At 41.6% G+C, this 27410-nt stretch overlaps 1 protein-coding gene across 2 annotated transcripts in view; it reads left to right on the plus strand.

Moving 5' to 3' along the window:
• Positions 1-27410, plus strand: part of sfmbt2 (Scm like with four mbt domains 2) — a 236072-nt gene that overhangs the window by 160842 nt on the left and 47820 nt on the right. For both annotated transcript variants that reach the window (XM_073066530.1, XM_073066529.1), the window contains 4 exons: positions 18773-18886; positions 19375-19417; positions 22435-22496; positions 23993-24132. In XM_073066530.1, coding sequence (XP_072922631.1) covers positions 18773-18886; positions 19375-19417; positions 22435-22496; positions 23993-24132 — 359 coding nt within the window. The remainder of the gene's footprint in view (positions 1-18772; positions 18887-19374; positions 19418-22434; positions 22497-23992; positions 24133-27410) is intronic.

Below are 27410 nucleotides of genomic sequence, written 5' to 3' on the forward strand. Positions count from 1 at the left end.
AGGATGTGGACGGATTTGAAAGAAAAAGTAATAGATCATCAGCATAAAGAGAAACTTTATGCTCAACACCCCCCCTCCAGATCCCCGTCAATTCAGGACAACTTCGAAATGCAATCGCCAGAGGCTCTACAGCCAAATCAAAAAGAAAGGGACTTAAGGGGCATCCTTGACGGGTGCCACATTTAAGGTTAAACAACTAGGATTGCTGAGAATTAGTCAAAACAGAGGCGGTAGGACATAGATATAGTAATTTGATCCAAGAGATAAAACTTTGACCGAGGTCAAATTTTTCTAAAACCACAAAGAGGTAGTTCCACTCTATACGATCAAACGCTTTCTCCGCATCAAGAGAGATAACGCATTCAGGAGTCTCAGTTGAAGGTGAGTATAAAATATTAAATAAACGCCGTATGTTAAAAAAGGGAAGACGATATTTAATAAAACCAGTTTGATCATCAGAAATAATAGAGGGTATAACAGTTTCTAATCTGTGAGCCAAAACTTTGGCCAAAATTTTAACATCAACATTAAGCAAAGAAATCGGCCTGTAAGAGGAGCACTCTGTTGGATCTTTGCCCTTTTTAAGTAAAAGAATAATACATGCCTCATTAAATGAGGGTGGCAATTTACCATAATTAAACGAGTCAGATAGTACTGAGAGTAACTGAGGTGAAAGAAGTGAAGAGAATGATTTATAAAATTCTATGGGGAACCCATCAGGACCAGGAGATTTACCTGACGACAGTGCAGAGATTGCAAAAGATACTTCTTCTAATGATATAGGCTCATTAAGTTTTGCTTTAGAATCAGATGAAATCGAAGGGATATTCAAGCTATTTAAAAAAAGATCAACAGAAATATTCTCATTCAGGGATTCGGAGGAATAAAGCTGAGAATAAAAATTCTTAAATAAGTCATTAATTTCTAAGTGATTTGATGTAATATCCCCGTTCTCCTTCCGGATCTTTGTAATATGTTGTTTAGCTTTAAAACGTCTCAACTGATTAACTAGAAACTTGCCAGATTTATCACCATGAATATAAAAGCGACTCTTACTTTCAAGAAGTTGACGTTCAACTGGTTGAGTAGAGAGAAGGTCAAATTTAGTTTGGAGTTCTACACGCTTCTTATATAATTTGGGGTTTTTAGTCTGAGCATATAATTGATCTAATTCTTTAATCTGATTAATCAGGTCTAATCGCTCTGAACGGGACTTTCTATTAAGATTCGCTGTATATGAAATTATTTGACCCCGTAAATATGCTTTCATAGCATCCCAGACAATCTGGGATGAAATTTCAGATGACGTATTAGTGTTTAGGAAAAAAGTTATCTGGTCCTTAATAAATTTTACAAAAATCATCATCCGATAATAAAGTCGGGTTAAAGCGCCAATGTTTATTCCTTTGAGGGAGACCAGGAAAATTTAGAGACAAAGTGACTGGGGCATGATCGGAGATCAGTATACTCTGATAGTCACAAGAATGAACAAATGAAATAAGTTGATTATCAATTAAGAAATAGTCAATTCTAGTAAAGGTATGATGAATATGTGAAAAAAAGGAATAATCTCTCTCAGTAGGATGAAGGAAACGCCATATATCAGAGATACCGTAGTTAGAACGAAAAGTGAGAATAGCTAAAGCAGAATTAGTAGGTAATCTAGTAACAGGAGACGATCGATCCAAAGTTGGGTCTAACCAGCAGTTAAAGTTGCCACCCAATATAAGAGAATATAGGTTCAGATCTGGTAATGAGGAAAAAAAGCGTTCAAAAAAATTAACATCGTCAGAATTAGGAGCATACAGGTTAGCTAGTACTACCTTAGTATTATATAATTTGCCAGAAACAATAATAAAACGGCCATTTGTGTCAGATATCGAAATTATCGATTCAATTATTGAAACTACGAATATGAGTTTCTTGGAGGAAAGCAATGTCAGCTTTAAGTTGCTTAATATGGGAGAAGACCTTTCTTCTTATAACAGGATGATTCAATCCCTTTACATTCCAGCTCACAAATTTCAATGGACTAACCATTATCAATTGTTAAGACGTAAAAGGCAGTAGGCATATATAAGATCAAACATTGCAATAACAGTTTGGAAGCAAAAATATAAACATAAATCAATAAAATCAGGACATAGACATGTCCTGGATAACAAGGAAAAACAAAAAAATAATAGATAGTGTTGGTACTGGAGAATCCACCCCACCCTCACAACCCAAAACTAGATGGTTACCCAAAAAAGCAGCTAGCTCTACAGAAAATAGGACACCCCAAAAACCAACTTCCAGTTCCGTAACATTAACATAAGCTCCGTGTAAATAATATAGCAGATAGTAACTAATTTATGCACTACAAATCAAAACTACAAATAGGAACAACTTCATCAGAAAGAATATAAAACTTAATACAAAATAGTAATCAAGAACTAATCTACCCACGAGAAACTATGAAAAATTGAAAAAAAAAAGGGTAAAAGGGGGAAATTCTATATTTAAAGAGAGTACATATCAGCCGTTTTAAAAGAAGGCAGGTCTTATACAGTAAATTGACAGGGAGACCTTCAATAAAAAAACTCTAAGCCTCCCAAATAAATTAAGACCAGTTGTAGTTCTCTATAGTTAAAGCTATTCAAAAGTAAACTAAATTACACAAATGAAATCTAAGTCCACAGGAAAACATTAATTTAAATCATCTATTTAAGAAAATCACACCCAGTCCAAGGAGAGACCAACTAAAACCCTTAGGTTCTCAGTAGTTAAGGACTAAATTATTCAAATAGAGTCTGAGTTCACAAAAAAGACTTTAATTCAAGAAATACTCATCTGCCATTTTAGAAGGTCAAACCGGGTCCAAAGAAGTCAAGATGGCTAGAAGATTTCCAACAAACATCTCAGCCTCTCTAACTGACTTAAACCACTTATATTCTCGAGTAGTAAGCGTAATTCGAAGATCGGCAGGATTGTGAAGGGAAGGTTTGAATCCACGATTAAAGAACTCTTTCATAACGCCTTTGAACTCGGCATGCATCTTCAGAGCCTGGGGAGCATAGTCTTCCACGATACGAATGGTATTATTTCGGAAAGTCAGCGTGCCTCCATAATCAAACGATTTTTCACCTGATAACGATGGAAACACAGGATAACTGGTCCTGCTCTAGAACCCAAAACAGCTCGAGGGACATAAATTCTGTGAGCTCTTTCTAGCTCAGGTGGAGTCAGGAGAAATTCTTTCCCGAAAATCTCACAGAGAAAAGAAGAGAAAAATTCAACGGGGGAACCCGTTTCAGTGGCCTCTGGCAAACCGAGAATTCGCAGATTGCAACTCCTGCTCCGATTTTCGAGATCCGCCATTTTGGAAATAAGTTTGCTGTTTTGCTCCGTTAAGTTGGAACAGAGAGTTTCCAAATGCTGAACGCAGTGTTTTAAATCTTCAGAGGTTAGGTCGATGCGAGATAAATGTTCGGCTTGATCATCCACTCTGGCGTTAATCTGATCCAATTTTGACTCCAGCTGACTGATAGAGGCTCTAAATTCAGTCTTGATATCAGTTAAAATGTCTTGTCGATTCTGTTCTAGGATAGAGAGAATCTCGGCAGACAAAGACGTGGGAGTTTCTTTTTTCCCGGATTTAGGATTTTTTGTAGCCATTGTAAGATAGACATATTCGCAGGCAGATAAGAAAAAACAGAATAACGAACTAAGGTTTAAAAAGGGAGACATAGTGCGAAGGTAAGAAATGTAACGGAGCAAAAGTTTGAAGCGACTAAACAATCGCCATCTTATCGGAAGTCCCTAAGTACATTTTTAAGATTCACATACCATTTGATCACTTGCTATTTTGTAACCCTGAGTCAAACTTTCAGAAGGGTAAGTCATCTAGCACTGTGAAGCGTACTAAATTACAAGCATTAAGTGGGTTATCTATATGCTTTTTATTGTAACATATCCCTGTAGAGGGTGGGAGAACAAAGTATTAATGTCCAATTGATGGCGCTCCCTTTTATTTTACTGGTATAGTGCTCACAATTCAAGTTAAACAGCTTGTGCTGCATCTCGTTTGCTCTTTGTCTTTTCTGCTGAGAAATCAATTCACTTCCTCCAAATGCTGAAAGTAGAATGCTAAAAGTAGTCTCATTCATATACGATGGGGATGATAGATTTTCGCCAAGATCCCAAATTTTTATTTATTGTAATTATTATTACATTACACTGTACTGCAATGCTGTTACAGCTTGGGGCATTGATATTCAATTCCAGCGCCGTCTGTAAGGAGTTTGTATGTTTTCTCCGTGATCACGAGTGGTTTCCCCCTCATAGTCCAAAGATGGACTGGGTAGTAGGTTAATTGGTCATTGTCAATTGTCCCTTTGATTAGGCTAGTGTTAAATAGATGGGTTGCTGGAGAGTGCAGCTCGTTGGGCTAGAAGGGCCTGTTCTGCACTGTATCTCAAAATTAATCATTTCCTATTGGCTTCATTCACCTGGCTCCAAGGTGAGAAAGGAAATAATTATTAATTGATAATTGCATTTGGCAACTTGAACAAGGTGTTCAAGTAGACCTTTAACGGTCATTTTGCCATCTATGTTGAAGGTTGAAAAATATCAACACTGAAAGTGTAATTTATAAAAACACCCACATTCACTTAATCCTTATGTCAGCCATGGCTTCTGATTTGCCCTCACAGAGACCTATTTAACAATAGCGAAGTCCTCAATGTACTTCTCTATATAGCCAGTCAAAAATTCCACATATTCATGAATGTTAGTAAGACCACAAGGCATGGAAGTCAAACCCTAACCCTAACCCATTGAGTCTACTCCATCATTTCATCATGGGTGATTTATTATCCCTCTCAATCCCATTCTCCTGCCTTCTCCCTGTAATCTTTGATGCCCTGAATTAATCAAGAATTATTCAATCTCCACTTTAGATATACCCACTAACTTGGAAATGAATTCCACAGATTCACCTCCTTCTGGCTAAATAAATTCCTCCTCATCTCTCTTAAATAATAGACATTCGGAGGAGTCAGCGGGAGATGCTCATGGAGTGAGTACTGTTTTAGATTTGCTCCATAACCTTTACTTTTTTTAACCTTTGATCACCCTTATTCAACTTATTTTTACCTACACCAAAAGATTCTTGCTATTTTTTTGGACTTATCATTAAGAGTTTATTGTGAATTTTTGAAGATATGTACTCAGAAATGGCTCTTAGATCTAAAGGATGAGAACCCGGGCGGAACCTGAATGGTAATGGAAAGAAGCAAGCTCGTCCGCAACGCACTGAATTAACTTATGAATTGTTATTGGAGGTTTTGGATAAAAAATTTGATGAACAACAACAAATTTTTAAACAAGATATAAAGGCTTTTCAAGATTATATGGATAAAACAGATTCAGTAATTAACCAGCAGCAAGTTCTTGTCGCATCTCTGCAAGAAGACGCTCGGAAACGAGATTTGATAATTGAAAAATTGCAACGGGACTTACTTTCGACTACTAAACTGGTGGAAACACTTAAAGCCAAGAGTGTCGACTTTGAGAATCGGTCCAGAAGACAGAACCTACGTATACTTGGTCTTCCAGAAGGTATCGAACAAGGCGACCCTATGAAATATTTTGCTCAACTTTTAAAGGATGCGTTCCCGTCTGTTTTTCCAGACAGCCCGCCGTTACTTGATCGTGCTCATAGAATTATGTGTCGATCACTGAGTATTTCAGCTAAACCCTCGGTTGTAATTGTTCGGTTTCATTACGTACACGTTAAAGAGCAACTTATTCATGTGGCTCGGCGTGCAGGAATGGTTAAATTTCAAGATTACAATTTCTGTTTAGTAGAAGATTTTAGTCCTGAGGTAATGAGGACAAGGCTTCTTTTTAAACCACTGATGTCTGAATGTTATGAGAAAAATTTAAAACCAGCGCTCTTATACTCTGCGAAGCTCAGAATCTCCCCGCCGAACGCTCCTCGCCAGGTTTTTCTTTCTACATCTGAAGCGAGAAGTTTTCTGAACGAGAACTTCCCTACTGCTACGGTCTCTCTTGACTAATGAATGAGTGATTTTGATCATGTAAGATGGTTTTTTGGTGTAGGTTTACTTTATACTTTATACTCAAGTTAAAGTGTTTTTTCGACATATTAATCGTTTTGTTTTACGCACTTTAACCATTATACTATATCGCTGGCTATTTTCTGTTCCTTCGAAGGTGTATTCTTAAACCTTCGAAGGTGAATACTTTTTTACTAAGATGGTGGTTTTTTGAAAAAGCATTTTTGGTGTTTTTTTTTAAGATGGCGCTATTTTTTTTCTCTTGTCTTCTTCCTACAATGCATCGCTTATCACAGTTTAAATATTTTTTTGTTTGTCTGGGTTTTAACCCAATTTATAAGTTTTTAGTGATTATATTTTCTTCGTTTTTTTTACTACCAATTATATTAAAAAGTTTGGTTTTAGTATAGTGATTATAATTTTTAAAGTTTGGGTGGATTTTTTTAAATATATATCCTTTATATATGGAGTGGTCTTCCGCTGATATGGGAGTAGTGTTAGTTTCATTCCTTCTTTTTCTCAGCCTTTTTTTGGCTCTGTTTTTTTTTCTCTTTCTTGAGTGGGAGTTGGGTGGTCTTTTTTCTAAGTCTATACTTCTTTTACCGTTTTTTTTTTAGTTTTTTCATTTGGGCTGATTTTAAACTACAAATATGTCCGCGATGTCATCACTTCCGGGTCCGCTTTTCATTTTTGTTCCTCATCTGGGTGCATGAGTTTATAATTTGGTTAACCCTTTTTATACCAAAGGGTTGATTTTAGAAATATGGCTCAGACCATTAATTTTGTTTCTTGGAATACTAATGGTTTAAACCATCCGATTAAATGTAAGAAGATTTTCAAAGTATTCCAAAGACTTAATGCTCATATCATTTTTGTACAAGAAACTCATGTGAGGAAGGAGGACAAATATCGCTTTTTTAGGTTTTGGCGGGGTCAACAGTATCATTCAAATTCAAATGCCAAAGTAAAGGGAGTTTCAGTTTTTATTGACTCCTCTATTGCATTTGTCCAACATGATATCTTTTCGGATCCGAATGGTAGATTTTTGTTAATTACGGGCTTACTTTTTAATAAAAAGGTTGCTATGGTTAATGTTTATGCTCCAAATGTGGATTGTCCTGATTTTTTTAAGTCCTTATTTACTTCTTTACCTAATCTAAATGAATATAAGTTAATAATGGGTGGTGATTTTAATTGTTGTTTAAATCCTTTGATGGACAAATCTATATCTACTCAGACTGTGCCCAATAAGTCGGCCACTTGTATCAACTCTTTCTTGACTGATAATGGAATTTTTGATATTTGGAGATTTCGGTATCCTAAGGACAAAGAGTTTTCTTTTTTCTCACATGTTCATCATTCTTATTCAAGAATTGATTATTTTTGTATTGATTCTTGTTTGATTCCTTCAGTAAACGGTTGTGATTATGATATTATAGCCATTTCTGACCATGCTCCATTAAAACTTTCTATTAAATTTACGGACACAGTTCCTAATGCTAGACAATGGCGATTTGATTCTACCTTATTGCAAGATCCGGACTTTATTAAATTTATGAATGAACAGATCGATTTCTTCTTCTCAACCAACTCCAGGGAAGATATTTCTTACGGAACACTTTGGGACACTTTTAAAGCATATATACGTGGACAGATTATTTCTTACTCTGTTGGTCTGAGAAAACGCATAAAGAAGGAAGCTCTTTTATTGGTTGATAAGATTAAAGAGATTGACAAGAAATATTTGATTACTCCGAGTAAGGAGCTTTACAAACAAAGGGTTGAACTTCAAACAGAATATAGTTTATTACTTACATCTTCGATTGAAAATCAACTGATGAAGTCCAGATCTGATTTTTATATACATAGTGATAAATCGGGTAAAGTGCTAGCTAGTCAATTGAAGAATGCTTTGGTTAAACGTCAATTTACTAAGATCCGTCAGCAAAATGGGGATTTGACAATTAACCATGATGAGATAAATAAATCATTTCAAGATTTTTATACTTCCCTGTATCATTCTGAATTTCCTTAGGATTGTAGTACCATGTGTGATTTTCTTGGGAAACTGAATTTCCCAAGATTATCACCAGATGATCTTTCAATATTGGAAACTCCTATGACTGACACAGAAATCAAAGGGGTTATTTCTTCCATGAATTCAGGGAAAGCACCTGGTCCGGATGTGTATACAGCAGAATTTTTAAAATGTTTTTCCGCTACTCTCTCTCCTTGGTTATACAGGGTTTTTGAAGAAGCAATTAGATTGGGCAATTTGCCACAATCTTTTTATAGAGCTTCTATTTCTTTAATATTGAAGAAAGATAAAGACCCTACTGATTGTGCATCCTATAGACCAATATCCTTACTGAATGTAGATTCCAAGATTTTTTCCAAGTTACTTGCATCCAGGTTGGAGAAGGTATTACCCCAAATTATTTCGGAGGATCAAACCGGTTTTATTAAGAATCATTATTCTTTTTTTAATGTTAGGAGGTTATTGAATATTGTGTATAAGTTGGCAAGTAACTAAAAACAGTGTATGCAAAGATATCCTTGGGTAATAAGTCATAATACTGGGTATTAATGTGTATTACTTGGGAAAATTGCAAAGTGTAACACATTTTTCCAGAGCCCTCTCGTGGAGTGTGGTATGTTGTGTTTGCTGTGTGATTGAATGCTGAATAATAATATATCAATAGTCTATGTGGCCAGAGTTAGGGTTAGGAGGAGTGAAGATCAGGAACATGGGTCAGCGTGTGCACCGAATGTCTGTATGCTTCAGCCTGTACTATCCAACAAGCATAATGGTTTCTGAATGCTCTGGTATCCCAGGGAATTCTGTACCCCTAAATTTCACAAGTCACAGGGGTTTAGTGTGGAACTGGATTGCATAGCATGTTTTAACTCTTGAGATCCTGAAATAGGAATTCTAAGAAGTAGATTGGACATCAGAGGATATCTAAACTGCTAATCTAAATAAATGATATCATGATGTAAACAAGATCAATCATATACGTAAACCACAAGATCAAACCTTAGGCTTTTTTATAACAGTTAACTGATTCTTCAGAATAGAATTGGGCCGTTTTTAGAGCTGTGGATTCCATTCAAGGAGGTACTTCAGAGGTAAGAATAAAGCAGGTGTTATAAGATCTGCTAAGAGGTAACGTACATAATTTGACCCTAACCTGTATGGAAAGAGTTAACTGTGGTTCCTCCTTGGTATATGCTAAAATAAAATGGAATTCTGTGAGACAAAGTGGTGGGAGCTTGGAGTGGGATTGTTTTGAGAAAGTTAAGGGAGTACAGGTCTACAGCCATGATAGTGGATAATGGTGAAAAACTTGTTTGTCTGGGAAAAGTGAGATCTTTGTGTTTGTGCAGCGACCAAATGCATGAGAAAGTACTCGTAATGGATTTTGAAGGGTATAAAAAGGGGCACTTTCTTTGTGTGAAGGAGAGTTTTGTCACGGGCAAGGTCATGACCATTACTAGTGCCAAGAGTTGAAGAAGATGGGGACAAGTACGTTGAGAGTGTTAAAAGATGTTGAGTTAGAGAGACCAGAGGCTGTGTGAAAGTCTGTCAGCATTCCACAGTCAGTTCATTTATGGATGTATTGTTTCGAATTCTGTACTGCTACTAATATAGACAATTGTTTTTTTCTCTATTGCATTTGTGCTGGTTCTAATGAAGTGCTATATTGCGCTTTGACACAAGTGCAATGCCTCCTGTTGTTTGCAAATGCATGTACAAATGCCCTGAGCTGAATAAGAAAGGAACGCAGAACAAATTTTAAAATAGTTTTCGTGACACTCTACGCCCATTCACGTTTGGATTCGATGGATTTATTGGAAGTTGTAGGTAGTCGGGTTGCCTTCAAGAGGCAGCGGAATCATTTTAATAGAAAAAGGTTGGGATCCACACATTTAACCAGCATTGTCCTTTCTGTAAACTCACTTCTTCTTCCACAAGCCTGGTTAAAAACCTTGCAGCAAAAGGAAGAGCTGACATATGAGGGGAAAAGCTAAATGTCCTCAGAGAATTCCATATGGACCTGAGGTACCGGGATGGGAGCCAGGCTTGTCGATCAAGTTGATCTGGGCACTAACTGCACAATGTGATTTTGATTGATTTTGAATTTGATTGAGAACTAACCAAGCAAATTAAGGAATGGCCAGAGATTAAAACAATCGTTCCAATTTTACCAACAAAATTGCTATCAAAGCCAAAAAGTAAGCAAATATTAGTTCTAAGATTGCGTACCAATAATGTTTATTACTTATTTTTTATTTATTAATCAAAGTTGTCGCTAACTGCATCTGAATTCTCAATTGTCATTTTGTGCTTTGGGGGGTGGTGTGATTTGAATATCAACAGTATTTGAGAATACAACCTTTCAAAATCAGTGTTTTGTATGGATGCAGTGGCATTCTTGATAATTCTGTGGTAATTGTTCAAGGTGTATTGCATCTTCGCAATTTAATGATTTGTTCATGATTCTGACAGTCATCTGTTGATGAATCTCTGAAATGTCTTCTGGAAATAATTCAGTAAATATCCTTTCATACAGAGAAAAATAGGTGGGGGCTTTCAAATATATATGAACAAACAAGTAATTTCATTTGGTATAAATATCATCACCCTGTAAATGTGTGATATATATGTAATCAGATCTTTTTGTTACTAATATTGTTGAAATCAGATACCTAGGGAAAATTGGTGGGCAAAATTTTTAATATTTCTTAATGCATTGTAAACAAGTTTAATTTTTGAGCAGTTTTGTTGAATGCCCCAGTTGTATAAAGTGCTACTTATTTGTTAATTGTTTTGCATCTGTGTCTTAGCATAATGGTTAGTGTAATGGTTTATAGTGCCAGTGATCAGGGTTTAGTTTTTGCTGCTGTCTGTAAAAGAGTTCATATATTCTCCCCGTGACTGCATAGGTTGCCACCTGGTGCCCCAATTTCCTCCTATATACATTTCAAAGGCATATGGGTAATGAGTTGTGGGCATGCCATGTTGGCCCTGAAAGCATGGTGTCACTTGTTGGCTGCCCCCAGCGCCTCCCTGTACTGTTGTTGGTCATTGATGCAAGTGGTGCATTTCACTGAATGCTTTGACAGATAAAGCTACTCTTTCAAAGGGCTTCATGGGTGTATTATCGTGGGTGCCCTTGTTCCGTAAAGACTTGTTAATGCTCGTACGTGAGCAAAGTGAGGTACCAAAGACCATCTTAAAGGAGGAAAGAGAAATAGAGAGGCAGAAACATTGAGGGAGCTCGAGTGTTTAGGGCCTTGGCATCTGAAGGCCCAGCTGCCATAAGTAGAGCCACTAGAATCGTAATATCACAGGATGGACGTGGAGAGTGGGTGAGTTTAGGGCTAGAGGGCGCAGCCTCAGAATACAATGATGTCCCTTTAGAAAAGAGTTGAGAAGCAATTTTAGCCAGCGAGTGATGAATCCATGGAATTCATTGCCATAGACGGCTGTGGAGACCAAGTTGTTGGGTATAGGTCATTGGGAAGTTAATAGGTACTTGATTAACAAGTGTGTCAAAAGTTCCAGGGATAAGGCTGGCAAACTGGGTTGATGAGTTATAATCAGGTATATTGGAATGATGGAGCGGACTTAGTGGGCCGAATAGCCTAATTCTAGTCATGTCTTATGGCGAGTAGGACTTACTGCAAGTTGACCAACAGAATATTGTATGATCTAGGGTTTTTAGAACATGGAGCAGAAGAGTAAGCCTGAATGAATTACAATATATGATCTCAGAGGTAACAAAAGGTAGTTTCAGCAACCTGTGAGGTAAAGTGTGGGATGAGGTGTAAGGGAAGGTTAGATGCAGTGGAGCCAGGCAGAACAGGTTAGAGTTGAACTAAAGCAATCTTCCTGATGACATTAATAGATTCAAGAGCCTGGGGCTGCCATACTGAGACAGTCAGTTACTAAATTATTCCCCACAGTTCGCTTGTGATATCGAATCTCAAATTATGTTTTTGTATATGATATCAGAAACACTGATAATGTTTATTATTGCATAAATAAATCTTGAATTATTTTACTTTTAACTGATTTAAAAACTGAAGAAAAGCCCCCAAAGGACTACTTGGGGAAAATATAACATCTTTTTTTTTGAAAATGGATAAGATCCCATGCCAGCAATAAATGTCAACTTTGTAAAATTTACATTTGTTTTTAAAGAGCTTGAGCAGACTACTGACCTACCCCAGTTGTTGTCTGATGAACTCGTCATGGGCCTAACAGTAGTGACCTCATAGGCAGAGGAGATTTCTACAATTAAAAAGATTTTGAAATATGCATGTTATTATTTGCCACTTTAAATTTAATTTGACTATATGGAGACTGAAAGTTGATGTAATCTTGTCAGATTTTTTTTAATAATCAAAAAAGTCCCCTGAATTTGACTGCAAATAAAAACTAAAAGACTTGAAGGATATCCAGAAAATATATTTTACGTGACAATTTCAGAAACAAATGAAAGCTATTCCTCACTGGATCTATTTAAAATCATTTGCTATAAATGTTCTTTCTATATTTATTGTGAGTGGAAATAATAAAGTGCCATTTCTGAAACTTCAATGAAAACCCATCTAGCCTCAAATGTTTTTTCACATGAAGAGGAATAAATCCTGAAGGCACAATGTCGACGCTGATGTATGTGGTCAATAAATGATAGCTTGCACAAAATGATAAAATTGCTATGTTCAAACTTCATATACTATTTATGGAAGCTTTTCTTTTATATTCCAGTATAGCTAGCATAGATTTAACTCCCAAGTATTTAGTCAACTACAAAAATAATAACTGACAGCAAATGAATATTGTAAAGAGCCTTGATATAGCCCTGAATTTCCACGTGTGGATTCAAAGGAAATTTTGTCGGATGTGGGATCTTTCCCCTCCAGCACATATGGATTTTTTAAAACATTACTGAAGAAACCGGCCCAGGAGGAAGTATGTAGATATTCCTTGGTGTGTATTTGTGTTTCTTGTAGTTTGGAAAGTCACAGAGTGATTATTGAGGTCATAGATTTGTACAGTACAGAAACAAGCCATTCAGCCCAGCTTGAGCTGGTCCCATTTCCTCATATTTGCCCAATATCCTTGTAATCCTTCCTCATCCATGTGCTGATCCAAACATATTTTTCCATCTCTGCCACTTTCCCTGGCGGATTGCTCTACATAAACACCACCCTTTGTGTCAAGAAGCTGCCCTTTAGATCCCTTTTAAATCTTTCCCCTCTCACCGTAATCCTATGCTCCCTAGGTTTAGAATGCTCTAGTCTTGAAAACAGGCTGTGAGCATTTGCCTTATCTGTGAGCCATATGATTTTTTATATACCTTTATAACATCACCCGTCAGCCTCCTACGCTCCATGGTTTAAAAAAAATCCTAGCCCATCCTATAGTCCAACTACCAGTAATCTTTTTTGCATGACAATGAAGGAATGGTGATTTGTTTCCTATTAGGATGATGTGGGATGATGACAAGAATGTGCAGATGATGGTGTTTCTGTTGCATTCTTATCTTATCCAGATCGTAGAAGTTGTGGGGTTAGGGAGAATTGTCAAAATCTTGGCAAGTTGTGAGAATACGTCGTGGTAGCTCCTTTCTCTGTGGTGGAGAGAGTGGTTTCTTTGAGGTGGTAAATGTGGTGACAATCAAGTGAATTGTTTTTTCCAGGATATGTCTTAAAGGCACATTCAACCATGCAATTAGAAAATATTGGAGACTGGAGAGACTGCAGATGCTGGGATCCAGAAAAACACGTATGTGGGAAATGGACAGTCATTGAATCAGGCTGTTTTCCCCACTATCTTTCAATCCAGATAAAGGGTCTCAAACCAAACCTTTGACTGCCTTGTCCCTCCAGAGATGCTGCCTGACCCACTGAGTTCCTCTAGCATTTTGTGTATTGCTGAATTGAAAAATATCATGTACCATACCTGACTCTCACTAGGACCATAAGACCTAGGAGCAGAATTAGGCCATTTGGCCTGTCAGGTGTGTTCCACCATTCCATCTTGACTGATTTATTATCCCTCTCAACCCTATTCTCCTGCATTCGCCCAGTAACCATTGACACCCCGATTAATCAAGAACATATCAACCTCTGCCTTAAAATATACGCGTTGGCCAATGATTCCGAGGCTGTTAGCTCTGATTCTGGACTCCCTCACTATAGGAAATACCTTTTCTACATCCACTCAGTCCAGACCTCCCAATATTCAATGGGTTTGATTGTAACCACCCCCCCCCCTCGAATTCTTCTAAACTCTAACGAGTACAGGCCCAGAGCCATCAAAGTCTGCTCATATGTTAACCCTTTCATTCCTGGGATCATTCTCATGAACCTCCTCTGGACTGTCTCAAATGCCAGCACATCCTTCTTTTGATAAGCAGCCCAAAGCTGGTCATATTACTCCCAAGTCCAGACTGACCAATGCCTTATAAAGCCTCAACATTACATCCTTGTTTTTGTATTCTAGTCCTCTTGAAATTAATTCTGATATTGCATTTACCTTCCTTACCGATGACTCAACCTGCAAACCACTTGTCACCCGCAGCCAACCAGAAAAGTCCCTCTTTATTCCCACTCTTTGCTTCCTGCCAGTCAGTCAATCTTCTATCCATTTGTTAATTTGTTAAGCAGCCTCGTGTTGCACCTTGTCAAAGGCCTTCTGAAAATCCAAATAAACAACATGCAGTGATACTCCTTTGTCTGTCATGCCTGTTATCTCCTCAATGGATTCCAACAGGTTTGTTGAGCAGGATTTTCCCTTTAGAAAACCGTGCAGACCTTGGCCTGTTTTATCATGTGCCTCCAAATACCCTGAAACCTCATCCTTAATAATTATTCTATACCAGAATCTAGTGATTCTTTAAAGATCATTGCAAATGCTTCTACAATCTCTACAGCCACTTCTTTCAGAACCCTGGGGTGTAGTACATCTGGTCCAGCTGACTTGGCTTCCTTCAAACTTTTCAACTTCCCAAACACTTTCTCTGAAAAATAACAATGAAACTCACTTCTGCCCCCTGACAATCTTGCATTTCTGTTATTCTGCTGGTGTCTTCTGCAGTGAAGACTGAAGCAGCATACTTAGTAAGTTCATCCACTATTTCTTTGTCCCTCATTACTACCTCTCCAGTGTCATTTTCCAGCAGTCTGATATCCATTCTTGTCTATTTTGCTCTTTATATATCTAAAACATTTTTGTACCCTCCTATATTATTGACTAGATTACCCTCGTATTTCATCTTTTCTGTCTTTATTTTTTTTAGTTGCCTTCTGTTGCTTTTTAAAATCCTCTACCTCCCCACTATTTTTTGCTATATAATGTGCCCTCTCTTTTACTTGTACGCTGTCTTTGACTTAATTTGTCAGCTATGGTTGCCCCATCATCCCTTTATAAAAATACTTTATCTTTGGGATGTATCTTTCCTATGACTTTCAAATTTCCCCCAGAAACAGCAGCCATTACAGTTCTGCTGCTGTCCCTGCTAGTGCCGCCTTCCAATCAACTTTTGGCCAGCTCCTTTCTCATGCCTCTGTAATTTCCTTTTCTCCACTGTTATACTGATACATCTGATTTTAGCTTCTCCTCAAATTGCAGGGTAAGTTCTAAGATAAAGGGCTCCTAATCAAATCTGGTTCATTACACAACACCCAATCCAGAAATGCTGTTCCCCTAGTGACCTCAACCACAAGCTGCTCTAAAAATCCATCTTGTAGACATCCTACAAATTCCCTCTCTTGGAATCGAGCGCCAGCCAGCTTTTTCCAATCTATCTGCATTTCAAAATCCCCCAAGATTATCACAACATTGACGTTTTACATGCCTTTTCTATCTCCCATTGTAATTTGTGGCCCACTTCCTTGCTACTGTTTAGAGGCCTGTATGTAATTTGCATCAGGGCCTTTTAACCCATGCGGTTTCTTAACTCTACCCACAAGGATTCTACATCTTCCAATCCTATGTCACCTCTTTCTAAGGATTTGAGTTCATCTTTTACCAATAGAGCTACCCCACCACCCTCTGTTCCTGCCCGTACATTCAATATCATGTGTATCCTTGGATGTCAAGCTCCCAACTATGATCTTCTTTCAGCGATGACTTGGAGATGCCCACAACATCATACCTGCCAATCTCTAACTGTGCAACAAGATCATCTAACAACACACACAAAATGCTGGTGGAACACAGCAGGCCAGGCAACATCTATAGGAAGAAGCACCGTCGACATTTCGGGCCAAGACCTTTCGTCAGGACTAACTGAAAGAAAACAAAGTAAGAGGTTTGAAAGTAGGAGGGGAAGGAGGAATCCAAAGCGATAGGAGAAGACAGAAGGGGTTGGAGTGAAGCTAAGAGCTGGAAAGGTGATTGGCTAAAGGGATACAGAGCTGGAGAAGGGAAAGGATCATGGGACGGGAGGCCTAGGAAGGGTCTCGGCCCAAAACTTCGACAGTGCTTCTTCCTATAGATGCTGCCTGGCCTGCTGTGTTCCACCAGCATTTTGTGTGTGTTGCTTGAATTTCCAGCATCTGCAGATTTCCTCGTGTTTGCAACAAGATCATCCATATTCCATATAACATATACTGCATGTACTTAAATATATTACTTTCAATCCTGTATTATCCCCCTTTTTGATTTTGCATCCTCAGCCATATAATTCCAGTTTCCAACCCCTGCCAAATTAGTTTAAACTCTCCCGAGCTTCCACCTGTTCACCCTCCCCCTTTAGAATGCTGTGGACCTGATCCGGGACATCACAGACCCTGGCACCTGGGAGGCAACATAACTACCATTTAAAAGATGGTGAGCAGGCATTGGGAGTTAGGTGGTGAGTCACCTACCACAGAATCTGCTTTCTCATTTGCCTTAGTGTGTTCATTACATGTGTGGCTTGTCAAGTTTCTCCTCAGTCATGGTTGCCTGGATGTTGCAGACTTGATCTTCAGCATATTTGAAGGAAATGTGCTTAGACTTCCTCTTGTTGGAGGTAGTTGGTACCTGTTCGACTGCATTTAACAGCAAAGAATATCATTCTCTGTGCAAGAGTATGTACAATTTCTTCATCTGTGGAGGTGCTAATGAAACCGAAAGTGTTCACTAGTTGCACATTTCTGCATCTGACTATATAGTCACCCTCTTATTTCATTCTTTAGAAAAAAACTGAAAACTAAGTCATAGGAGCCGAATTAGGCTATTCGGTGCATTGAGACTGCTCTGCCATTCGATGAAAACTCATTTATTTTACCCCGCAAACCCAATCTCCTGTCTTCTTCCCATAACCTTTGACGCCCAAACTAATCAAGGATCTAGCAACTTCTTCCTTAAATACAATAATAATAAATACTCCTGAGTGAGTGGGAAATTACTTTGTCATAGCAGCAACATTTAAAAACACATTTAGCAATAATAATAAATAATATAATAATAACTAATAATAAAATACAGAATAATAATACTTACAATAATACTTAACCAATGTGCAATAATAAGGTATGAAATAATAAAACAGACTATTGTACTATGATGTGTGTTCTGTTGCACAGAGATGAACTGTTGTATATGCTTATTGCTCTGGGTAGGGAAGATTTTCTGTAATGATCCTTGTGACAGCTGAGCTGATTGACCCTGTTCAAAAAGGTGCTCCACTGCTTATTCAGTAGGTCATGGAAAGGATGTGCCTGATTCTCCATAATTGATGACAGTTTGTTTTGTGACCTCCTTTCCAAGACTAACCCAATGTCTTGGCTTCCACAGCCACCTGTGGCAGTGAATCCCGTGATTTCACCACAATCTGCCTGAAGAAATTCTTCTACATCTCTGTTCTAAAGGGACATCCTTGTATTCTGAGGCTGTGCCCGCTGGTTGTAAGTCCACATCCATTCTATCTAGGCCATACAATATTCTGTAGGATTCAATGAGATCCCTCCCTCATTCTTCTAAACTCCAATGAGTACACCCACAAAGACATCAAATGCTCCTCATACATTAACCCTTTAATTCGTTGGATCATTTTTATGAACCTCCTCTGGACCTTCTTCAATTCCAGCACATCCTTTCTCAGTTAAAAGACTCAAAACTGCTCAAAGTCTTCGGGTATAATTGAAGTGGAAGTTGATTAGTATGGGTATCAAAGTTTATGGGGAGAAGGCAGGACAATAAGATTGAGAGGTGCAGGTAATTATCAGTCATATTAGTCCTTCTGCATTGCCCCCAAGCTGACAGCATGAAGATAGATTTCTCTTACTTACAGTAATTTCTTCATGCTCCCCCTTCTGTCTTTTTTCATTCCTTATCCTGACTCCCCCTTTACCTATTCTCTTGTCCTCATCTGGCTATCATCTCCCTCTGGTGCCCCTCCTCCCTCCATTTCTCCAGTGGGTCATTGTCTTCTCATCTCAGATTCCTCCTTCTTCACCTCCCAGCTTCTCGCTTCATCCCTCCTTCCCCAACCACATACTTCCCCCTCGCCTTCTAGCTTGTGCATCTCCCCCCTTCACCCCACCACCTTATTTTGGCTTCTTCCCCCTTTCCAGTCCTGCTGAAGGGTATCACCTGAAACGTCGTCCCTTTACTCCTTTCCATAGATGCTGCCTGACCTTCCGACTTCCTCCAGCATTTTGTGAGAGTTGCTCATTCTTAAAAAAAATATTTTTCTGTATTTCAGACTCAAAGAAATCTATCCCGGAATACATTGTTGATGTAGAATCCATGGATATTTTTCCAGTTGGTTGGTGTGAAGCAAATGGCTACCCCTTAACCCCACCATGTCGTTCAGTCTGTAAGTATCACTGACGAAGTACCCATTATTCAGGTCAGATTAAATGTCTGGTTTACTGGAATAGTGGATTTTTGAGTGTCTGCTGGGAAGTTTAAGATTGATTAAGCCTATGGGATTGATTGGGGAGATTACATGGAGAAATAAGGCAAGTCTTTCAGAAAGCCAGATCCAAGTATTGACTTCCAGACTTTACAGAGTGTGAACAAGGTTTAGACTGACATGCATGTCTCCAGCGACAGGCTGGACTTTTAAGTGTGTTTGTTGAACCACTGACAATATTGTCATTGTCATTTGAAATAAAATGGCATACTTAAATGGGATTGTAAAATCATTGGCACTTTTACGCTACTGCTGAGAATGAGTTTCACCCACATTAAAGAGTAATTGCCCGTCTTTATCTTGTCCATCACTGGGTTGTGAGAACCATCTCCAATTCAAAGAATCAAGTCTGTGCCTGGGAAATAATCTTTCTTTTTTCTAACTTGTAGGTCAGAAACAGAAGAAAATTGCTGTGGTGCAACCAGAGAAACAGTGAGTTAAGACTAAAATTATCACGTGAGACTGTTAAGGAATATTCTAATGAGGACCTGCATGTTGTAGTAGTGTGCAGAGCTTGACTGTCACTGGTCCTGATGTAGAGTCTTTCCCAAAATGTTGACCATCAAGGTGACCTGCTGAGTTCTTCCAACAGTTTTATCTCATTATCAGTTTCACTGCCTGTATTTGGGCGTCCGTCCTAGAAAATACTAGTGTGCTTAATATCAATTAACTAAACCATTTTTCAATCTTTTCTACAATCCTGTTAAGTATAATGTCCATTCCCATTGTCCTCCTATCAGATTCCTTCTTTAGCCTGTCAGCTCTCAGCTTCTCACTTCATCCCCTTCCCCCACCCACCACCTTCACCCTCACCTGACTTCAAATATCAGCTTCTAGATTGTACTCCTCCTCCTCCCACCACCTTATTCTGCTTTCATCCCACTTCCTATCCATTCCTGACTCGGGGTCTTGGCCCGAAACGTTGACTGTGTATTCCCCTCCATAGATGCTGCCTGACCTGCTGAGGTCCCACAAAATGTTGTATGTGTGTTGCTCTTGGTTTCCAGAACCCGCAGAATCTCTTCTGTTCGTTACTTATAAACCCACTCTGTTCCACAACATGAATCCACTTCTTGCAAATCAATAGTTTATCACAGTGGCTGAAAAATTATGATCATTTTAGTGGTGCTTTTGATTACTTTTATGTTGCTGATCTTCTGATATCACAATTGGCTGCATGACTAATGGTACAAAACGTGTCTGCCTTGAAATTGGACTGTAGATTGGCGCTCTTTTGTTTAACTCAGCACGTATGGCAGCTGGTGTTTCCTGAAATGGACCATGAATGCTCCATGGTTATCCGAATCTCCCAACTCCAGAAGTTTGCTGAGCACTTTCTTTTGTCTATAAATGGGTGGATTTTCCATTTCCCGTGTCAGATCTAATGGCATTATTCCATGCGTAATGCCTATTGCCAGCATGTTGTTGCAGAATGCATCTGCTATTGGATGCTGGTAAACCAACCAAGTTACTAGCTCTGTAGCTGAGCAGTTTGAAGGAGGTCTCCCAGAGCAAATCCTTATAGATTCAGGGGTGTTGTCAGATTCAGACAACACACACAAAATGCTGGTGGAACGCAGCAGGCCAGGCAGCATCTACAGGAAGAAGCACTGTTGACGTTTTGGGCCGAGACCCTTCGTCAGGACTAACTGAAAGGAAAGATAGTAAGAGATTTGAAAGTTGGAGGGGGAGGGGGAAATGCGAAATGATAGAAGAGTGGAGGGGGTGGGGTGAAGCTGAGAGACGGAATGGTGATTGGCAAAAGGGATGCAGAGCTGGAGAAGGGAAAGGATCATGGGACGGGAGGCCTAGGGAGAAAGAAAGGGGGAGGGGAGCACCAGAGGGGGATGGAGAACAGGCAAAGTGATGGGCAGAGAGAGAGGGAAAAAAGCTAAATACATCAGGGATGGATTAAGAAGGGGAGGAGGGGCATTAACGGAAATTAGAGAAGTCAGTGGTCATGCCATCAGGTTGGAGGCTACCCAGTCTGCGTTGGGTCTCACCAATATATAAAAGGCCACACCGGGAGCACCGGATGCAGTATACCACACCAGCCGGCTCACAGGTGAAGTGTCGTCTCACCTGGAAGGACTGTCTGGGGCCCTGAATGGTGGTGAGGGAGGAAGTGTAAGGGCAGGTGTAGCACTTGTTCCGCTTCCAAGGATAAGTGCCAGGAGGGAGATCGGTGGGAAGGGATGGGGGGGACGAGTAGACAAGGGAGTCGCGTAGGGAGCGATCCCTACGGAAAGCAGAAAGGGGGGGAGGGAAAGATGTGCTTGGTAGTGGGATCCCATTGGAGGTGGCGGAAGTTACGGAGAATTATACGTTGGACCTGGAGGCTGATGGGGTGGTAGGTGAGGACAAGGGGAACCCTGTCCCGAGTGGGGCGGCGGGCGGATGTGCAATAAAGAGATCCAGATTCAGAATTAGGTTTATTATCTCTGCCGTACCATATGTCATGAAATTTGTTTTAATATGTAAATTACTATAAGTTGCAATAATAAATATAAAATATATTTAAAAATAAATACGTAATGTGATAGAGAGAACAAATGTGAGGTCGTGTTCATGAGTTCATGGACCGTTGCATGATGGTGGAGGGGTAGAAACTGTTCCTAAAGCATTGAATGTGTGTCTTCAGGCCCTTGTAGCTCCTCCCCGATGGTAGTAATGAGAAAAGGATACGTTCTAGATGGCGAGGTCCTTAGTGATCAATTCTGCCTTTTTGAGGTCCTGCCTTTTGAAGACAAGAGACAGTGATTTGACTGGGCCTCGTCGAAGAGCGGAAGCTAAATACGCAAGGCATTCAGTGTTGTAGCAGTCCAATTTTTGTTTAATATGTAAAGCAATCCATGTGAAAATAAATCAAACACAAACCTCGTTCAGGCTAATTTTCTTGAAAGTTGCAGGTTCATTAGATTCCTATAAATTAAATATAAACTAATCAACTGAATAAGGACAGATAAAGAACAGGCACGAAGGTGGTTCCTGCTTTCCTGTAGTGTAAAACAATTACTGGTAAATAATGAGGCTGCCATGGTGTTTTTACTAAAGCTGAGAAAAGTCCAGCAAAACCATTACATTTGTTTGGGATCGCTTGAGTTCTACATCAACAGGTGAGGGATGCTTCAATCTGTATTATGCTCTCCAATGTTTATTGATCACAACCTAAATTTTTAACTTTAATTCCATTTTTGAGGCATTTAGCCTTACAAAATATTGATAACTTATAACAACATCCCCAAAATTAAGTTTCAGAACACAATGTTAAAGGAGTAATTTTAACCAAATGCAGGTAGCAGGAAATCTATTAGATAGATCAACTGTAAAGAGATAAGTGGTGTGATTACTTTAAACTGTTGTAGAACAGTGGAACTTGTTTTGTGGAATGGATGTGAATAGTTCAAACGATAACTGCTGCCTTTTACTGATTTTATTTCTAATATTAGGCTCCATTCCACACCTGTTGAGAAAATCCTTCATGACTCATATGCTGTTGCAACAGAACCAGGTGAGTTTATAAGTTTTTATAATTCTTTACAAGTCCAAGTTCTGATATGACCTAGGGGCTCAGCTGCTATCTTGGGCAGGACAATGATGGTGACAGTTTACACGAAACTATCCTACGGAGGTAGGAACTGAGTGAGAAGACACTCAAAGTCTTCTTAGCAACAGGCAGAGTGAGGAAAGTTGGAAAACAAACCACCTGCCATTAAGTTTTCAAGAGGACAGGAGGGCCGGAGTGATGATAAGAGACTGGATAGGATTAGTGTAGCAGTTACAGCAAACACTGATCCAAATTTGATTCCAGTCACTACCTGTCAGGGGTTTAAATTCAAATTCAAAGTACACTTATTATCAAAGAATGTATAAATTATGCAACCTTGAGGTTTGTCTGCTTTCAGGCAGCCAAGAAACCTGAAAGAACCCAGTTTAAAAAAATAAAGACCGACGCCCAATGCACAGAAAAAGACGGAAAAAAAACAAAAGTCATGCAAACAATGGAAGTGAACAATTGCATGCTGAACCAAACTGAGTCCTCGGATCAGAACCCCTGGAGTAGGTCCGAGATGTGGTCTCTGTTCATCGTGCTGGCGGACAGATCACTGCGAAGCTCGCAGACATGAAGCACAGCAGCCAGGGCAGTCTCGCAACCTCAGCGCCGCGGAGAGAAGAGTACACGTCACAGGAAAGCAGGCGAAATCGGCTCTCATCTCCGGTCCCGACACCCTGCCTTTCCAGTCTACCCGAGCCGGCATTTAAATTGTCCGAACAGCGGAGCGTGCCTCGCATTAGGACCTGGGCCCAGCTGCACCAAACAGTCCGAGCCTAGACCTCGCTGCCCAGCCGGAAGCCATTCCCAACCCCTCCAAGTCGGCTCAGTCCTTGGAGCAATCTAAACTCGTATCTGTGTATTGGAATTCCTCTGCCTTGACAACTCCTCTCCAAGTTGCTCACTCCAACTCTATCTGCATCGATTTTGCAACGCACCAGCATAGTTCGTCCCCAAATCGGCTTCAACTTCGCTGGCCTGTTCATTGTTTGTGGTGATAGTTTAACACAATTTACTTCAGAAAAGGTGTTAATGCTAATGTTTTTGTCGAATTTCTTGCCTTTTGAACTACCAGTAAGCTGTCACTCACTTTCAGTAGCGCCATCTTCAACCGGAATCTGTTCTCTCTGAAATCAGGTGGATTTCCTCTGGATGCTCCGCTTTCCTACCACATTCCAAAGATGTGTGGTTAGGGTTAGTGAATTGTGGGCAAACTATTTAGGTCCCAGAAGTTGGCAGCACAATCCTCGCTGATTTGATTTGCTACAAATAGCACATTTCACTATTTTTCAGTCTTTTGATGTACATGTGGCAATGAAGATGATCTATTAAGGATTGCACTCTGGATCTGTGTTAAACTTTGCAAGTCTCAGTTTTATTGTGGCAACTCTTTTCTGGGGAGAAAAAACCTCCATCATAGCATGGAAATTACCTTATTTTCTTTCTTCCCATAGGTACGACCAATGGCAAATATTGCTGCTCCAAAATATACTTCAATCATCGGTGTTTCTCAGGTCCGTATCTAAACAAAGGGCGAATAGCGGAACTCCCTCAGTCCGTCGGACCTGGGAAGTGTGTGCTTGTTCTAAAGGAGGTAAGCTGGACGGAAAAGCACAAGTCGAATCGCCTAACCAACATGGTTGCTTTAGAATCAGTAGTGATGTTTTCTTTAGTGGCGCAGTGAGATACAAAAGTTCCAAAGTTAATCCATTCGTTATCTATCCCAGTTCCACAGAGGCTGCTGCAAAATAATTCAAAATCAGGTTTAGTGTTGACTTTGTTTTGGTACTGTTTACTGTGAGCCAACAATATTCTGACATTTTTGAAAGGGGATGTTCATTGTTTATTCCTTTCCAGAGGTGCTGCCTGACCTGCTGAATTCCCCCAGCATTCCTTAAGGTTGTCATTGCCAATTGGAGGTGGGGGGGTGGTTAGTGGGGATAAGCTCACACTACCTATTAAGTCCATGTCCAACCCTTCCGATGTTGTTTTGCTACCATTTCTACTGACAGGAGAAAGGCAGGCATCTCTAAACCAGTCGCTTCACACAGCTGGGGCTCCTCATCCGTGTTTGGCAGCTCATCTAGGAGGAGGAGATCTCTGATCTCAAACTTCTGCTACCTTGCAGTTAGATCCACTCGAGGGGAAGGCTTCGGGAGTAAAGCCTTCAAAAAAAAATCTAAGGCTGGAGACCCTGAGGCAGCCCTGAGTTGAGTTCAACGCTGACAACTCCTGCAACGCCGCTGATGCCAAACCGTATCAGTCTCTGCTGGTCCTTTAGATTCATCAGATGTGTGGAGGGCTGGAGCTTGCTACGTGGGCAACAGTGTGCTCCTCATATCGTACTGCTCTGGCTTCTGTATCAACTGAAATGTAGACTGCTCGGATGCATCAACCATGCTCGACCCTGACCAGTGGAGAGCTTCCTCAGAGCCGCTCTGGATTTCCAGACTCGTTTGTGTTTCTGCTTTGCCTCTCCTCTTCATATTGGCTCTTTGTAATCCCTCTACCACACTCAGTCTTGATGCAGCATCATAACCCAAAATGTCTACTGTGCCTCTCCCGTCACGATACCGCCCGATCCTCTCAGTCCTTTCCCGTCACGATACCGCCCGAGCCTCTCAGTCCTTTCCCGTCACGATACCGCCCGATCCTCTCAGTCCTTTCCCGTCTCGATACCGCCCGATCCTCTCAGTCCTTTCCCGTCTCGATACCGCCCGACCCTCTCAGTCCTTTCCCGTCACGATACCGCCCGATCCTCTCAGTCCTTTCCCGTCACGATACCGCCCGACCCTCTCAGTCCTTTCCCGTCACGATACCGCCCGACCCTCTCTGTCCTTTCCCATCACGATACCGCCCGACCCTCTCAGTCCTTTCCCGTCACGATACCGCCCGACCCTCTCAGTCCTTTCCCGTCTCGATACCGCCTGAGCCTCTCAGTCCTTTCCCGTCTCGATACCGCCCAACCCTCTCAGTCCTTTCCCGTCACGATACCGCCCGACCCCCTCAGTCCTTTCCCGTCTCGATACCGCCCGAGCCTCTCAGTCCTTTCCCGTCTCGATACCGCCCGACCCTCTCTGTCCTTTCCCATCACGATACCACCCGAGCCTCTCAGTCCTTTCCCGTCACGATACCGCCCAACCCTCTCAGTCCTTTCCCGTCACGATACCGCCCGAGCTTCTCAGTCCTTTCCCGTCACGATACCGCCCGACCCTCTCAGTCCTTTCCCGTCTCGATACCGCCCGACCCTCTCAGTCCTTTCCCGTCACGATACCGCCCAACCCTCTCAGTCCTTTCCCGTCTCGATACCGCCCGACCCTCTCAGTCCTTTCCCGTCACGATACCGCCCGACCCTCTCTGTCCTTTCCCATCACGATACCACCCGAGCCTCTCAGTCCTTTCCCGTCTCGATACCGCCCGACCCTCTCAGTCCTTTCCCGTCACGATACCGCCCGACCCTCTCAGTCCTTTCCCGTCACGATACCGCCCGACCCTCTCTGTCCTTTCCCATCACGATACCACCCGAGCCTCTCAGTCCTTTCCCGTCTCGATACCGCCCGACCCTCTCAGTCCTTTCCCGTCACGATACCGCCCGACCCTCTCAGTCCTTTCCCGTCTCGATACCGCCCGACCCTCTCAGTCCTTTCCCGTCACGATACCGCCCGACCCTCTCAGTCCTTTCCCGTCACGATACCGCCCGACCCTCTCTGTCCTTTCCCATCACGATACCACCCGAGCCTCTCAGTCCTCTCCCGTCACGAGACCGCCCGACCCTCTCAGTCCTTTCCCGTCACGATACCGCCCGAGCCTCTCAGTCCTTTCCCGTCACGATACCGCCCGACCCCCTCAGTCCTTTCCCGTCACGATACCGCCCGACCCTCTCAGTCCTCTCCCATCACGATACCGCCCGAGCCTCTCAGTCCTTTCCCGTCACGATACCGCCCGACCCCCTCAGTCCTTTCCCGTCTCGATACCGCCCGAGCCTCTCAGTCCTTTCCCGTCACGATACCGCCCGACCCTCTCAGTCCTTTCCCGTCACGATACCGCCCGAGCCTCTCAGTCCTTTCCCGTCACGATACCGCCCGACCCTCTCAGTCCTCTCCCATCACGATACCGCCCGAGCCTCTCAGTCCTTTCCCATCACGATACCGCCCGAGCCTCTCAGTCCTTTCCCGTCACGATACCGCCCGAGCCTCTCAGTCCTTTCCCGTCACGATACCGCCCGACCCTCTCAGTCCTTTCCCGTCTCGATACCGCCCGACCCTCTCAGTCCTTTCCCGTCACGATACCGCCCGACCCTCTCAGTCCTTTCCCGTCACGATACCGCCCGACCCTCTCAGTCCTTTCCCGTCACGATACCGCCCGACCCTCTCAGTCCTTTCCCGTCACGATACCGCCCGACCCTCTCAGTCCTCTCCCGTCACGATACCGCCCGACCCTCTCAGTCCTTTCCCGTCACGATACCGCCCGAGCCTCTCAGTCCTCTCCCGTCACGATACCGCCCGAGCCTCTCAGTCCTTTCCCGTCACGATACCGCCCGACCCTCTCAGTCCTTTCCCGTCTCGATACCGCCCGAGCCTCTCAGTCCTCTCCCGTCACGATACCGCCCGAGCCTCTCAGTCCTTTCCCGTCACGATACCGCCCGAGCCTCTCAGTCCTTTCCCGTCTCGATACCGCCCGACCCTCTCAGTCCTCTCCCGTCACGATACCGCCCGAGCCTCTCAGTCCTTTCCCGTCACGATACCGCCCGACCCTCTCAGTCCTTTCCCGTCACGATACCGCCCGACCCTCTCAGTCCTCTCCCGTCTCGATACCGCCGACCCTCTCAGTCCTTTCCCGTCTCGATACCGCCCGACCCTCTCAGTCCTTTCC

The sequence above is a fragment of the Hemitrygon akajei genome, chromosome 14 (genome assembly GCF_048418815.1).
Source record: "Hemitrygon akajei chromosome 14, sHemAka1.3, whole genome shotgun sequence".
NCBI classification, from domain to species: Eukaryota; Metazoa; Chordata; class Chondrichthyes; order Myliobatiformes; family Dasyatidae; genus Hemitrygon; species Hemitrygon akajei.